We start from the raw sequence: 17,308 nt of genomic DNA, 5'->3' as shown, positions 1-17,308 counted from the left end.
CATATAAATATGACATGTGGGAAAAAAACTAAATATCATGCATTATTTAACTAAAATAAATCAAGGGAATTAATTAATACAACATGGCTACTAGGGCTGGGTATTGAGACAAATTTCACAATTCGATTCGATTTCGATTACGATTATTTTGGATATCAGTTACAATAAATGGCCATTTTTCTCAAGGGAATCAAATCTCTTAAATGCTGTACACTATGGGAGTCTAGTTGTAGCCAATAGGCTTCATTAGCCTAATATGAAGGTAATAATGAACTGTTTTGTAGCTATCCAAACACTTAAATTACACTTTTATTTATTTTTATAATAAGAAGATTATATGAAATATAAACATTTAAATGGTGGCTGTAATAAAAACTTGCCAGATTTATTCAAATATGCATTAAATATTGAAGAACATTAAGATTATAATGCATATGTAATATGGTGTATATATTTAGCAAAATGCTCCTCTCTGGAGTTATTTTTTCTAGCTGACTAACGAGTTTATGTGGGTTTTCTGAGGTAAATATGACGATACATTGATTACAAGCTGTTTAACTGACGTCTTTCCACGGTTGAAATGCTGATTGAGCGAATCAATGTGACATGATACGGATTTCGATAAGTTGTACTCTATCTTTAACACGCTTTCAGATGCTCATTCATGTTTATTTGGCGCTGTGACTGGTATTATTAAGTCGGAAGAGAGATCAGCGCTGCTGCTTCTCTAGAGCGATCTCACGCCACAGCGACAAAACCTTATTTATGTTTTTGAATTTCTAAAGAAAATGGACGTAATTTGAAAATTGAGACTTTGTTTCATATCAATAGTAACAAAGAACAAAGATTATTGCGATTTTTTTGGATGCGCGCAGCCGCGATAGAATATCCCATTCATTCAAATGAAACAGGATGACTAATCGATTCTTGAGATTTGAGAATCGATATCGGTTCGTAAAAATGAGAATCGATTAATATCGAGAAATCGATATTTATTACCCAGCCCTAATGGCTGCTATATAACCAGAACTAGAGAACAGCCGAATAAAAATTCGTGGAAAATTCTTAATTCGAGGCCATGATGTCAAAGATTTAATTTGGCATGTCATGTGCAGGGCTATGAATATAAAAAAACTAGAAATGCACAAATATTAAAATTCTTGCTGATTGTCGGGTTTATGTTTAAGGGTAACAAGATGTACCAAACACAGAACATTTTTTCCTTTGCGTTTTTCCAGTGGACAATGTTGACAAAATGTTCCTCGCACGGGTTCATGAAAACAACTAAAAATGCTGTATTCTGCTGTCAGGCCAGTAGTTGGTGAGACTGAACACGTAATACGCATCGCATGGCGTCATGCTTCTACGTTGTTGACGTAGTGTAAACAGTGTTGCACTCCCTGGTTGTATGTCAGAACGCCGCCTCACTATTGGTCGAAGCTGGTTACGTGAACACCGTGACATATGCGTGTTATGCTGAATGATGTGGAAGAGAAGAGATTGTTGAATTTGGGAGGGTTTTGAGCACAAAAATATTCTCGTCCCTTCAAAACATTAAGGCTGAACCACTGGAGTCACATGGACTATTTTAACAATGTCTTTACTACCTTTCTGGACCTTAAAGGGATAGTTTTCTTTGAAATTAATTTTTGGTATGTTTTAGATTACCTCAAGGGCATCCAAGATGTAGGTGTCTTTGTTTCCGCAGTATTTTCAATTTTGATATTTTTTAGGTCAAACCGTTCTTGTCTGTCAGTCATATAATGCAGGTCCATGGTCACCACCTCAAAGAGCATGCACAGAGAAGTCCAAATTAAACACGATTTAATGACTCGTAAATGTAAGTACACATTGATGGCCTAAGACATGAAACGAGCGGTTTGTGTGAGAAAATGAACAGTATTTATATCGTTTTTACCTCTTGTAATCTCAGCCACGTCCAAGTGATCTGAGGACGCGGGCGCTTCGGTCTGTGCCGGAAGTGATCTCTCGCACGGTTGCGGGAAAAAAAAATCAACGTTGTCTGTTGATATATCGAAATCGTCTTCCATTGCAATTTCCTGTATATCTAAATATGTTTAGATCTTCACAGGGAAAGGTAACACTTCCGAAATCTCTGTGTAAACAATGAATGACGTACACACGCGAGAGATCACTTCCGGCGCTTGCGGACCCTCAGATCACTTGGACGTGGCTGTGGATACAAGAGGTAAAAACGATATAAATACTGTTCGTTGTCTCACACAAACCGCTCGTTTCGTGTCTTCGGCCATCAATGTGTACTTACATTTACGAGTCATTAAATCATGTTTAATTTGGACTTCTCTGTGCATGCTCTTTGAGGTGGTGACCATAGACCTCCATTATATGACTGACAGACAAAGAACGGTTTGACCTAAAAATATCAAAATTGAAAATACTGCGGAAACAAAGACACCTACATCTTGGATGCCCTTGAGGTAAGATAAAACATACCAAAAATTCATTTCAAAGTGAACTGTCCCTTTAATGATGTTGCTGCCTCTTGGATTTCATCAAAAATATCTTAATTTGTGTTCCGTAGATGAACGAGGTTCTTATGGGGTTGGAACAACATGAGGAGGAGTCATTTTTTTGTCATTTTTTGGTGAACTAACCCATTAATCCTATATCAACATGTTAATTACGTATCTTTATATTGATTAAAGATTACGATATTAACTGAATGTAAGGCATCACCAGAAGTTTGGAGACCCGAAACCTTGTGGAAATGGACTGTCTCAGGCTCCTCGTTGAAAGAGCCACTTGAGTGTGCGAGGCCTGTTGTGTATGTGCATGTTTGCGAGCGCACGAGTGTGTTACTCGAGGATTAGTCCTCTTATTGTGTGTGAGGGTTCGAGGAGTGAGACTGAAGCTCTGGCAGCTGGTACACCTCGCATTCAAGCAACACCCTCATCTACCACGCTCTCAGGAGCACAACTCAGAGGATTAGCCGGCCGTCGGGAACGAAGAGGAGTGAGAGGGGTGAACGCAACCCAAAGAAGGAGAGGAGAACATAAAAGAGAAGACAAACAGAGAGGAGATGAGGGGGTGGAGGAGACACTGCCCATGCCTTTCACAACAGACAAAAGCTGCTTTTAATACACTCCGGATTAGCAACTACTGGGAAAGGTCAGCCCCCCTCACACCGTGTGACTGCGTGTGTGTGTGTTTGTGTCTTGCTTAACGTGGTAGGCGACCGGTAGCTCTGGTAAATCCATTGTAAGGGAGGCGAGGCCATCCAAAACACCACAACAGATTCGGTTTCCTCAAAAATGCAGCAAGCATTTGTACCATTCATACACGTGTGAACTGGCTGCAGGATATTAGGGATCGACCAGTATGGATGTTTTAGTGCCGATACCGATACCGATTTTTTTCCCATCAGCCTTAGCCGATGACCGATACAGGCTGCCGATTTTCTTGAGCCGATACATTTTGCCCGCTAAATTTACTTCATAAAAATGACATGATGTTAACAAATGTCACAGGTCTCGATTTAACAAAAGTAACATTTATTTAACTTTAAAAAAAAACAATATTTAACAAATGAAGAGTTCAGATGCAAAAGCCTCTAAATGCACTAGAATTATTAAATCGTCCCAAATATAGATACTCATATTATCGCAATATATAATCGCAGAAAAATTAAATATTGCAATGTAATTTCCCCCAATATCCTGTAGTGATCGACCGCTATATCGGGCCGATATTTGCGTTTTTTACGTGTATCGGAATCGGCCGATACGCGACTGCTGCGTTCGCCGATAGTTTTTCCCGGCACAAAAAAATTTACTTTTTAAGTTACTTTTAAAATGAAGTACATTGTTTATCTACTTGTTCTTGTTCTACTTCACGTTTTTACTATTTGAAGAGTTCAGATGCAAAAGCCTCTAAATGCCATTTGAAATTTTCTTCTTTAATGATGATTTATGTCAAGCTTGTATATTTAAGTTCAGTGATTTCACTTAAATGGCAATGATAATTACCTATTAATTGTTATTTAAGTGAAATTACTGAACTTGAATATACAAGTTCGACAAAAATCATCATTAAAGAAGAAAATTTCAAATGGCATTTAGAGGCTTTTGCATCTGAACTCTTCAAATAGTAAAAACGTGAAGTAGAACAAGAACAAGTAGATAAACAATGTACTTCATTTTAAAAGTAACTTAAAAAGTAAATTTTTTTGTGCCGGGAAAAACTATCGGCGAACGCAGCAGTCGCGTATCGGCCGATTCCGATACACGTAAAAAACGCAAATATCGGCCCGATATAGCGGTCGATCACTACAGGATATTGGGGGAAATTACATTGCAATATTTAATTTTTCTGCGATTATATATTGCGATAATATGAGTATCTATATTTGGGACGATTTAATAATTCTAGTGCATCTGCATAAAAATACACATAATAAATTTAAAACAAAGCACAAATGTAACATTTACTCTGAGGAAATTTTTGAGTGCTGCATTATTTGGGGAAAACTTCCCGATGTTGTTGACCAATTCAATGTGACTATAAAATAATTCTTATTTTATTGTGATTATTAATAAATAAATATATTAAACAAATTAAGAAAAACTTAATAATACTATGTTTCTGTAAAATTACAATAACGTAATTTTATAAAATTTTGAATTAAAATATTGAATAAAATTCAATAACGTCTTAATGACGGGTTGCTGAAAAATTATTTCATTGTAGTTATTATTAAATAAAAATATTAAACAATTTTATTATTTTATGAACATGTGCATTGAAAAAGAAAATGCATGCCATGACTTATAAGTAATTATAAAAAATAATATAAATGTAACTATAACTGTTCTTATAATGCAGTATAGGTCTTAATGAGTCTTAATACTAATTGTAATACTTATAAACAAGTATAAACGGAGCCATAATTCATTTTAAGCAGGAACATCATAGAAATTGTTATCATAATGGTATTTTACTGTACAATTGTAATAATTTCTTCTTTTTAAAATGGTAAATCATCATTTTTGAATGGTTGCCAGCAAATAAAATGATGCGCTGCCAGTCTCAGAATGAAGCGCACTACGTGTTCATTTACACACACACACACACAGTCTGAAACCGCTGAGACCAGTAACACATATATTTATTTCATTAAATCACGATTTGTGCAATAAATCACACAATTTATTTTGATATATATTAATCAGACCTAATGCGAACGTTAGCTTGCTTGTGACGTATTTGGTGTAGCTGGCGAGGGCCAGGTGTGTGTACGGGACGGGTGTGTCTTGACTCCCGGCATTATGTAGAGGGAATAAAAGCCTTCGTCAGCGCGCAGAGGAAATGGCTTTGGACCTAAATGAGCCGTTTGGAAGTCAACGGATCCGACAGTCTCCCCAGAGTCTATTAGTGCCTCATACGAAATTCAAATGTTGCTAACGCATCGCTGGGGTGTTTCTGCTTTGTTCCACATGAGGAGGCCAGCAGTGCAAAGAGAGTGTGACTGTAGAGGACAGTCTTAAAGAGACAGGACGCATTAGCATTTACAAACTAGCATTCGTGGAATGAACGTAACTGTTTGGCTTTGTTCAGACAGGCAGCTAATCAGTTTCTCTGGGCATATCTGACTCAAATCCGACTACTCAAATCTGAACAGCAAAAAATGCTGAGAAATCCTAAAACTTGCAGTCTGATCAAAATGTGCAAATGCTTAATTTGGGAAGCAACACTTATGTAAACTCATACACAATATGCCGTGTGTTCATGTGCATCACAGCTGTGCTAAGAACTGTCCAAATACACACTTGCTCACTCATACATATTTAGCAAACTGTCACATTTAGTAAATATTAAATAGTGAATAAGTGAATTGTGGTTTCAGATTCAGTCTCTGGCACTTGCAACTCAAATGGTTGAGTTTTTGGAAAATAAATAAACATTTTTATTTAGCAAGCATGCATTAAATTGATCAAAAGCTTCAGTAAAAACATTAATAATGATTTTAAAAATAAAAATTTCAAATAAATGGTGTTTTTTTCCTATATATTATTAGTTATTAGTAGTGCTGTCAAACGATTAAAATATTTAATCGCGATTAATCGCATTAATGTCATAGTTAACTTAACTCACGATTAATCACACATTTTTATCTATTCTAAATGTCAATTGATTTCTTTTTGTCCCATTATTTTTTCTCATTTTAATGCTCTCATCAACTTGGAAAAGTGGATCGGCTTGCTTTGTGCAATTGTTTTTTAACAACGTTGGCATATACAGTGTTCAATTTCCAACTACCATTCTCACTTGGAGCAAATAATCTCTCACATAATGTAACACTGTCCATCAATAATAGGGTGAAAGAAATACTGACGAGGTCCTGATATTGACGAGGGGGTGGAGAATTCGCATCAGCTGTGTGTGTGTGTGTGTGTTGCCATCATCAAGCGGTGTTTCAGACTGGATGTGCTGCGATGATGATGATAGCTCAAGTCACAACAACAAAACACACAGATCACTTTGGTCTTATCAATGGAACCAATTTGGCAACTTTTTAAAAGTAAACTTTTTAAATTCAGAATCTTATTGGCATCCATTTCGGCGTCTCGCGCTCGTCATTCACGTAACGTTAACCTACTATTTGGCCGGTTCGCAACAAGTGTGTTTCCGGTCTAGCTAGATCCAGTGCTTTCAGACAGGACATGCGCGGCGCTACGCCAGTTTTCAAAAGTTTTTGGATGCCAAAAAGTTTCTATTGTCCGCGCTGGTAATCGTCGCAGCGGCAAAAATGTAACTATTTTGAATTTTGACCTCGGTGCGCGCGCCGCTGCTTCAGTGTTTTGGTCGACGAATGCCGCATCCTGTTGCAAAAGCATGTAAAGAAAAAACTACAAAGTTTGCTAGGCCAAAAAGGCCGTTAATCTCGCGATAAAAAAATTAATCACGTTAAAATGGGTTTGCGTTAACGCCGTTAATAACGTGTTTAACTGACAGCACTAGTTATTAGTCATTATTAGAAAGTCTTTTGGTATCGTGTCATCATTACCAAGACATCCAATGTAGATGTTGTTGATATTAAAGGGATAGTTCCCCCAAAAATGAACGTTCGGTCATCATTTACTCACCCTCAATTTGTTCCGAACCAATAAGTGTTTTTTCTTATTTAAAAGAATGTTGGTAACCAAACAGTTGATGGACCCCATTGACTGTATAATAAGTTAATCGTTTCCTTCAACTGTTTGGTTACCAACATTCTTCTAAATATCTTCTTTTACATTTTTGGGGTGAACTATCCCTTTAAATACACTCTACCAGAATTCATCACTTGCGAAATGATAGGCTTAAATATTTAATAAACAAATCAGAATTGTGTGCGCTATGAAACTTAAAACCTGCACACATTTTGTCAAAGGACTGACTGAAATTAATTAGGCCTAGACCTGACAGAAACATTCACAGACATGCACACAAACCTCAAAGCTGTGTAAAATATATAAAGGAATCCATAAAATGCTTAAAAATAGTACGAAATGAAAGGAGAAAGCCAAGAAAAGCCTTAAAGAGGCAATAAAAAGCATGAGAAAATCAACAGCAGGAACTCTTAATTCACTGAACATAAAGTCCTCGTTCTCATTGTTCTAGACTGGAAATTCATTCAATATGACTGAAATATCACTCTGAAACCAACCAACATATTTAGCAGAATACTTGGGTGTGAGTTATGGTAAATGAAAGGCTGCTGAAAGTCGATTGAAACTGAAGTCCGGTTCTGAATTGCTCTGCTGAACTCTATACCGCGGTGTTGACATGTAGACGAGTGCACTGTGTCCGTTCCCTATTAAAGCATGGCATGTGGAGCGAGAGGTGCAGCGAGTGTGTTGTGTTTGTGAAGCAGAGTGAGTGTGGTCTGATTATGATTATTTTAAAATGTAATGTAATCAAATTACAAGTAGTTTGTTTTTGGAATCTGTATCACAATATAGTCAGTTTCTACCCAGCACTGTTGTGAGTCTGCAATTATAATCTGAGCTCATGACATATAACACATCTCCCATTTAAAGCCCATGCCCATGTGTTTAACATAAATCCTGTTATCTCATGCATTGGTTTAATCCTCTCTGGACAGGATGCGCTTTGGCCACAGGAAGTCATCGCAGATTATTATGGGATGTTGCCAGGATAGCGATAGCGATCAGGCAAACGCTGTGCTACTTAACGGGAAGTTCGGAGAGAGCAGAGTACAGGACGTCCTGCTGTAAAACAGGTTTAACTCTACTATGGGCTGCTTTTTGGGAAGTGTTTGATTAGGGACATGCGATTAGGACATGTCGCAGGCAGGACTCAAACCCGTGTCACCAACATGAGCACCTGAACGCATGAACCGCTGACCCGTGGCATTGCACAGAAAAAACACAGTTAGAGGTCGGCCAACTGGGTTGAAGTCATTAAAAATGTTTACATTGCATTATGAAATGGTAGTAATTTTATGAAATGAATGTAATTTTGTTCCCCTGTTTGTTTATTCGGGGTAAATGAGCTGTTGGCCTCTCCCAATCTATTCATCTTTCTCAAATAACATCTCGGAATATATTCAGCGGTGTACAAAAGTCTGAGACCACTAGTGAAAAATGCTTTGTTTTTTTTAAATCTTTGTTAATGTTAGTTAATAAAAATACAGAAATAGAAAAATATATTCATTAGAAGTAAAATTTAAAGTTTTAATTTTAAGTTAACTTTAACTTTATTGTTTTTGGACAATTCTAAAACTTCTATGATAAACTAACTAGCTAACTAAATAAAAATGAATATATAAATATTCAGATTTTTTCAGGTTTCAGACTGTTTATACTGATATTATAATGATATTTTATAATGATATTTCATCAAAATGAACCTTTATATTTTTATTAAGCTGAATCTAAAAATGGTGAAATGAAAAATAAACAGGACAGTTTTTACATTTTGTCAGTGTTTCTGAAACTTTGTATTTATTTAGGTTTTCAATATGGTTTCAGACTTATATTATGGTTTCAGACTAATATTTTACAATGTCATAATTAATGTTTAATTGACAATAACCTTTATTTTTTATTGTGCTGAATGTAAAAAGAAATGAATAAATAGAATAAATAAATAAACAAATAAATAAATATATTATATATATGTAATAAGCAAGTACGTTTTAGATTTCAGACTTTTGAGCCCCAATGTATTTTTTTACAATGTCAAATATTCTGTAAATCACAATAACATTTAATCATTTTACTATTCTGAATGCTTTTTTTACAAATTTGAAAACGCTCTATTTGTTTCTAGTTTAAATATATATATATATATATATATATATTTATATATACTGTATATATAAATGTCAAATAATCTAGAAATAACAATAACATTAGATTATTTTATGCTTTTTTTAAAATTTAAAAAAGAGTTTTTTGAAACACTATATGTATTTCTAGGTTAAATTAAAAAAAAAAAGTTTTAGTTTTGAGACTTTTGAGCCCCATTGTATACAATTGTTTACAATGTCAAATAATCTAAATCACAATAAGATTTCATTATTTTATCATAGTAACGTTAGCAAAATCCCTGACTCAGATTGGTTCACAGCTGATAAGCCTAAATGAAGGCTGGGCGTCCCTGGAGCTCCAGACGGACAGTAGATGCTGAGTGTGATATGAGGCCAGACTCACCCTGAATCTCTCGTCCCAGGGCGTCTGCAGCAGCGTGATCATCTCCAGAGGGCTTCCCAGCTCTGTGATGGCCGTCACCGTGTCCTTTATATCGTTGCTGTCCTGGTAGCAGTATCCGTACAGCTGCAGGAGAGAGACACGAGAGCATCCGTCAGCACTGCGCTCGCAGGATAACAGCAGTGTGTTGAGTTTCACTCGTTTGACACAGACCCCACATCAAGCTCTGGAGTGAAGCTTGTGTGCGATACTGTACATGGAAATCATTCTGAGTGAACTGAAAGTGTTACGTAAATCAAGTCAGTTAAATAGCATTGTGTCAGGTGTTATGGGAGCAGACAGACAGACAGGCAGGCAGGCACACAGATAGACAGGCAGAAAGACAGACAGACAGACCGACAGACAGGCAAACAGACAGACAGACAAGCAGATAGACAGACAGACAGGTAAAAAGACAGACAGGTAGACAGGCAGGCAGACAGACAGGTAGAACACTATACAGCCAGACAGACAGACAAGCAGATAGACAGACAGAGAGACAGACAGACAGGTAAAAAGACAGACAGATGGGCAGGCAGACAAGCAGATAGACCGACAGGCAGAACACCATACAGACAGACAGGCAGATAGACAGACAGACAGAAAAGTAGATATACATACAGGCAGACAACCAGACAGCCAGACAGACAGGCAGGCAGGCAGACAGACAGATAGACATGTAGAAAGACAGGCAGACAGACAAGCAGATAGACAAGCAGATAGACATGCAGACAGACAAATAGACAGACAGAAAGGCAGGCAGACAGACGAGTAGACAGGCAGACAGACAGACAGATAGACAGAGAGACAGACAGGCAGACAGACAGAGAGACAGACAGGCAGACAGACAGACAGGCAGACAGATAGACAGGCAGACAGACAGGTAGACAGATAGACAGACAGATGGACAGACAGGGAAACAGATAGACAGGCAGATAGGCAGACAGACAGACAGGCAGACAGACAGGCAGTCAGACAGACAGATAGACAGACAGACAGGCAGGCAGACAGATAAGACAGACAGGCAGACAGACAGGCAGACAGACAGACAGAAAGATAGACAGACAGGTAGACAGACAGACAGATAGACAGACAGGCAGACAGACAGGCAGAAAGGCAGTCAAACAGACAGACATGCAGACAGGCAGTCAGACAGACAGAAAGGCAGTCAGACAGACAGATAGACAGACAGGCAGACAGGTAGACAGACAGGCAGTCAGACAGACAGACAGGCAGAAAGGCAGTCAGACAGACAGACAGGTAGACAGACAGGCAGACAGACAGACAGGAATACAGACAGTCAGATAGACAGACCGACAGACAGACAGACAGGCAGACAGGCAAACAGACAGTCGGACAGACAGACAGACAGGCAGAAAGGCAGACAGACAGACAGACAGGTAGACAGACAGGCAGACAGAAAGGCAGACAGGCAAACAGACAGTCAGACAGACAGACAGGCAGAAAGGCAGACAGACAGACAGACAGACAGACAGACAGATAGGCAGACAGGCAGTCAGACAGACAGACAGACAGGCAGAAAGGCAGGCAGACAGACAGACAGATAGACACACAGACATACAGACAGACAGACAGGCAGACAGACAGACAGATAGACAGGCAGGCAGACAGACAGACAGACAGACAGACAGGCAGACAGACAGACAGATAGACAGGCAGGCAGACAGACAGACAGACAGATAGACACACAGACAGGCAGACAGACAGACAGACACACACACAGAGAGAGAGAGAGAGAGACAGACAGCGTGTAATCAGGAAACGTGTGCTTGTTTGTTTTGTGGGGGAGGTCTGTATGTTAGAGGCTGTTTCCTCGGTCTGCCGTGACGGGCTCTTAGCGGGGCAGGATTTGGCTCTTTGCTTACAGAAACATTTTCCCAAGCTAATTCAAGCCAAAGAAGCAAGTTAAAATTAAACAGCATGAAATTTCATCAAAAAAGAAAACAACCAATTGCTGTGACCGGCTGCATCGCAAGCATCAAAGGGAAAACGCCGGACCATTATGTTAATGCACAGCCAAGTGTGTGTTCCAGTTGTGTAAGTTAACAAGTTAGTTTCCACGTTCATCTGTACTGGAATTATAACTGTCTGTGTCAGTACATGCTAACTTCTATTGCAGTGTTACTTCATTTAGTCACATCATTCACACTTGCTAATAATGCATAACACCTCAAACTCGTACACTGGTAATGCTAAAACTGTCCGGTGACGACACGGGGGATGTTGTGTTGCCTAGCAACAACACTGGGCCTTATTCCTAAAAACACAAACATGCATTTCTGTGTGTCATACGTACATAGTGCTGCATCCAGTTCAATAGGAACATTTATGTAGAAATGGATTTATGAATGATTTACACACTTCAAAAATCATGCAAAAATTGTGTAAAATAATAGGAAATATGATTATTAATAGTAAAAAGAATATATAATAGTAAATGAATATATAATAACAATATATATATATATATATATATAATAACAATATATATATATATATATATATATATTAATGCTTAAGAAAAAATGCCAATATGTCAATGGAATATATATATATATTCTCTGAATCTTAAAATAAAACACTTCATATCAGATACATTTATTTAAAGATGTTTTTATATATATAAAAAAAGTCTTGACCAAAAAAAAACAAGAACATTTTTGGTAACACTTTACTTAAAGCCTTTCTGTATCATGCATTATAAAGGTGTTCATAATATATGTTATAATGCATTTTATATTTTCATAAATTGGAAACAAAGTTACAATGCATTATGAAGTCTCCTTGTTACAGCTGAAATTGGTTGTTTGTCGTGTCATACTTTCTAAAGCTGTGTTCAATGAAAAGAAAGTATAATAATGTATTATAACTGCAGTTGCAATAATTCCTAAACCCATACAATGCATTATAAGATGCATTACAAGCCTTAATGAATGCATTAAACATACTTTTATAATGCATTTTACTGTTTATGAAGTAAAGTGTTACCAAAGTAGTATTAATGTAGAAATAAATCTGTCAGATGGCGTATGGGACATTTCATAAATGTGAAAAGCTATAGATGTCCATTGGTGGCTAAAACTGGTCACTTTACCACTGGAAAATAACTAGAAGCTCTTTAACCAGCTGATTTAATTGGTGATTCTTGAGTTTTGGCCTGTAGTGTAGAACGCATCAGCAATGTGAAGTCTGACAGGTCCCGAGACACCTTTGATATCTCAAATGTCAAATTTAGGACAACAGCTCTGGATCTTTCTAACTGTCCCCATGGGAGGATCTTGAACAAGTTCAGCCTGTGATATGAAGCAGGAACAGGACCAATCTGATCTGAGGTCTGTGTGCAGACAGGCTTGTCGAGCGAGCCCAATCTGAGATTAAACACACTCTAATGACTGTTATCAGCGTGATTCATCTCAAATGTGAGCGTTTGTGCTCAGACTCCAAGGCTGCCGGCTGGGAATGAAGCAGACCCGCAGATGGAGGAACGCTGTGGTCCGTCTAGCCACACGGTGCCGTTTCGCCTGACACCAGCTCAAAGGTCAACTCGCCCGTCCGGTTCATTTACTACGGAGACTTTGTATATGTCCAGAGCTACACCAGTTGCTAAAGTCACCAACGGCTCCAGAAATATTTTTTGGTATTCCTGAGCTCGGTCTGTCATTTTAGGCTGTACAAAAAAAATTAAAAAATCCCAAGGAAGATTTGTCTTAATTTTCAGGAAAGAGTGAGTAAGCGGAATCATTCTAGGAGGGGTGAAGTAAAGTGGCCAACAGAAATTAGCTAGATCTTTCATGGTCTAGTTCTCCACTTTATTTTCTCATGAATCATTCCATGGCTTTGAGGTAATCATTCAGTCCTATGGTGTATCATATTACCATCTGATACTATGACTGTACCATGGTATCGCAACCTTACTTCATAAAGACAATTGAGTGTTCTTCTCACATTGATGAGTTTGTGTGTAAGTGTGATTGTGACAGATGCCAGAGGTAAAGTCTTCTTAACCAAACTAAAATCACTGTAATGCAATAGCAACTGCTTTTATAAAACATTAGCGATACCAGTATAATAAAAGGCAACGATTCAGTTCAAAAGTTACTTCAGTAAGCAATAAGGTACGAGAGGCTGTGCTGTATCGTAAATAAGTAACGACTGAAGGGTGTTGTTAGGCACGACGTGAAGCGGAGCCCCCTTTAGCCATGATTTATTTACAAGACAGCATTTACTTCCAGTACCTTATTGCTTTTATAAAACAGTTACCACACAATAAAAATATTAAACCAACCCCTAAACCTACCCAGCTCCACCTCGATTCCTAAATCCACCCCTAAACCTACCCAACTCCAGCCCCTGATCCCTAACCCCACGCCTAAGCCTACCCAGCTCCACCCCCATTCCTAAAAACACCCCTAAAACTACCCAACTCCACCCCCTGATCTCTAAACCCACCCCTAAACCTACCCAACTCAACTCCCTGATCTCTAAACCCACCCCTAAACCTACCCAACTCCACCCTCTGATCCCTAAACCAACCCCTAAACCTACCCAGCTCCACCTCAAATCCTAAATCCACCCCTAAACCTACCCAACTCCAGCCCCTGATCCCTAACCCCACGCCTAAGCCTACCCAGCTCCACCCCCATTCCTAAAAACACCCCTAAAACTACTCAACTCCACCCCCTGATCTCTAAACCCACCCCTAAACCTACCCAACTCAACTCCCTGATCCCTAACCCCACCCCTAAACCTACCCAACTCCACCCCCTGATCCCTAAACCTACCCCTAAACCTACCCAACTCCACCCCCTGACCCCTAAACCAACCCTAAAACCTACCCAACTCCACCCCCTGATCCCTAAACCCACCCCTAAACCTACCCAGCTCCACCCCCTGATCCCTAAACCCACCCCTAAACCTACCCAACTCCACCCACTGATCCCTAATCCCATCCCTAAACCTACCCAACTCAACTCCCTGATCCCTAAACCCACCCCTAAACCTACCCATCTCCACCCCCTGATCCCTAAAACCACCCTTAAACCTACCCAGTTCCACCCCCTGATCCCTAAACCAACCCCTAAACCTACCCATCTCCACCCCCTGATCCCTAAAACCACCCTTAAACCTACCCAGTTCCACCCCCTGATCCCTAAACCAACCCCTAAGCCTACCCAGCTCCACCCGATCCCTAAACCCACCCCTAAACCTACCCAACTCCACCCCCTGATCCCTAAACCTATCCAGCTCCACCCGATCCCTAAACCCACCCCTAAACCTACCCATCTCCACCCCCTGATCCCTAAAACCACCCTTAAACCTACCCAGTTCCACCCCCTGATCCCTAAACCAACCCCTAAGCCTACCCAGCTCCACCCGATCCCTAAACCCACCCCTAAACCTACCCAACTCCACCCCCTAATCCCTAAACCTACCCAGCTCCACCCAATCCCTAAACCCACCCCTAAACCTACCCATCTCCACCCCCTGATCCCTAAAACCACCCTTAAACCTACCCAGTTCCACCCCCTGATCCCTAAACCAACCCCTAAGCCTACCCAACTCCACCCGATCCCTAAACCCACCCCTAAACCTACCCAACTCCACCCCTCAGATCTGGATCTGACTCCGCCCCCTGGATCTCGTGTACTGCAATGAGGTGCTACTGCCTTAAAATGCTAAAAAGACGCAATGAAACGAAAGTATCAATCAACTTTTGTTCTGTGTTGTGATGAACATCCGAGTGAAACTGGTTTATTAAATAAGGAAAAATGTAGAGCGGGACTTGGTTGTGGATTGGATGGACGCAGATCTGAATGTGAGCTTACAGTCGGAGATTAAGCGCACTAAAGGACTGGAAAAGTCCAGCATACTTCCCCAGAGAGAAGTCTGTCGTTCCACTGGAAGAACGAGCTATGACATTTCGAATTATGAGCCGGGATAAAACATATGCAACGGTATATCCACATTAAAATGCATTCAGAAAATAATTAGGGTGAATTTTCATTCCATGACTTTAACTAGCATCTTCGTCAGTGGTGCCACGTGTGCAGATATGAATTTACATTCTCAAAGGCCTTTTTGTTAGGTTAGGTGCCATTAACAAACGAACACACGTTCACTCGCAACCCTACCGCGATCCTTTCATGAGGACACCCTGGCAGCAAATCAAAATGGCCACGGAGACGGCCATGTTTGAATAGTAGTGGGCAGTGGAAGCCAACGTCTACGGTCAGTCCACGGGAACAAGAGCTGCTCAGTAACAGCGGCTTGACACCGAGCGGACGGCCCGCGTGCTGAGCTAGAGCTTGGATCAGGTTCAAACCTGTGTGTGTGTGTGAGAGAGTTTCTGAGAGGGAAAGCTAAAGTGAATAAACGGTTCAGGGAATGACTTTTACCACATTGTTTTAATCAAAGTTTCTGAAGTAACGCCGTTGGAAAAAGTTCTGAGTCATTTTCCCTTGCCTCTAAAATTGATCAGTGAACATTAAACAGATTTGAGACTCATTAAGGTCTGACCAGAAAAATGTGAAATTGTTAAATCCCACTGCCAGAGTCATTTCAAAGGCTTCAGAAGATTTCCCTCAAACGCCTGTTTCTGTGCCTGGTGTTTGACATGATTCAGCAGTTGTTAATGCTGATGAGTTTAGGATCTTTCAAGGTTCGAATGACTAACACCTCTAAATTCCAATAAACTAACACTATGACAGAAGTGCAATGAAATTTATTCAGCTTGAACTGTTTATACATTGTATTTATTTCCTGAATCTCTGAAAATCACATGGATCTTTTTAGTGAAGCGATCACACGACGGGAAGAGACAAGTTGGTTTCCTCATCAACCTGTTCCTGCCTAGTAAAATAAACAGAGAGCAAGGCCATGTGGAATGAGGAGGAAAGAGCGTTTCTGAGCTCATCCAGAGGAATCCATCCCCATCCTCGACTCCTTTCCTCCCACAATCCTCCTGTTCAGAGCCCTTTCTCAGTACAGGCATTAACGCAGCACTCCCAACCTGTTACGATATGAATACTGTTCCTTTTCTCACACAAATCGCTCATTTCGTGTCTTAGGCCATCAATGTGTACTTACATTTACGAGTCATTAAATCATGTTTAATTTGGATTTCTCTGTGCATGCTCTCTGAGGTGGTGACCATAGACCTCCATTAAATGACTGACAGACAAGAACGGTTTGACCTAAAAATATCAAAATTGAAACTACTGCGGAAACAAAGACATCTACATCTTGGATGCCCTTGAGGTAAGATAAAACATACCAAAAATTAATTTTAAAGTGAACTATCCCTTTAAACACACAATGGGATAAACATTGGAAATCCAATCATTTTGAAGTTAAAATCTAATTTGTGACATTGATCTCTTCTCTTCCCCCCAAAACGATCACAAAATCAACGTAATGCATACAGATTTGGAACGACATGCGAGTGACTAACTAAAGTTTTCATTTTGGGCTGAAATTTAAACTATAAAGAGGACCTATTATACACTTTATCAAAGTCTTGATTTAGTTTTTAGGGTCTACTAGTATATGTATTT

General features: G+C 39.4%; 1 protein-coding gene across 2 annotated transcripts in view; it reads right to left on the bottom strand.

Moving 5' to 3' along the window:
* pkdcca (protein kinase domain containing, cytoplasmic a) overlaps positions 1-17,308 on the bottom strand; it is a 42,963-nt gene that overhangs the window by 17,921 nt on the left and 7,734 nt on the right. For both annotated transcript variants that reach the window (XM_089117316.1, XM_039690590.2), the window contains exon 2: positions 9,699-9,821. In XM_089117316.1, coding sequence (XP_088973442.1) covers positions 9,699-9,821 — 123 coding nt within the window. The remainder of the gene's footprint in view (positions 1-9,698; positions 9,822-17,308) is intronic.

The sequence above is a fragment of the Pimephales promelas genome, chromosome 11 (assembly GCF_988280905.1).
Source record: "Pimephales promelas chromosome 11, fPimPro1.hap1.1, whole genome shotgun sequence".
NCBI classification, from domain to species: Eukaryota; Metazoa; Chordata; class Actinopteri; order Cypriniformes; family Leuciscidae; genus Pimephales; species Pimephales promelas.
The sequence above is the reverse complement of the archived record's forward strand: the minus strand, read 5'-3'. Positions and strand labels throughout refer to the sequence as shown.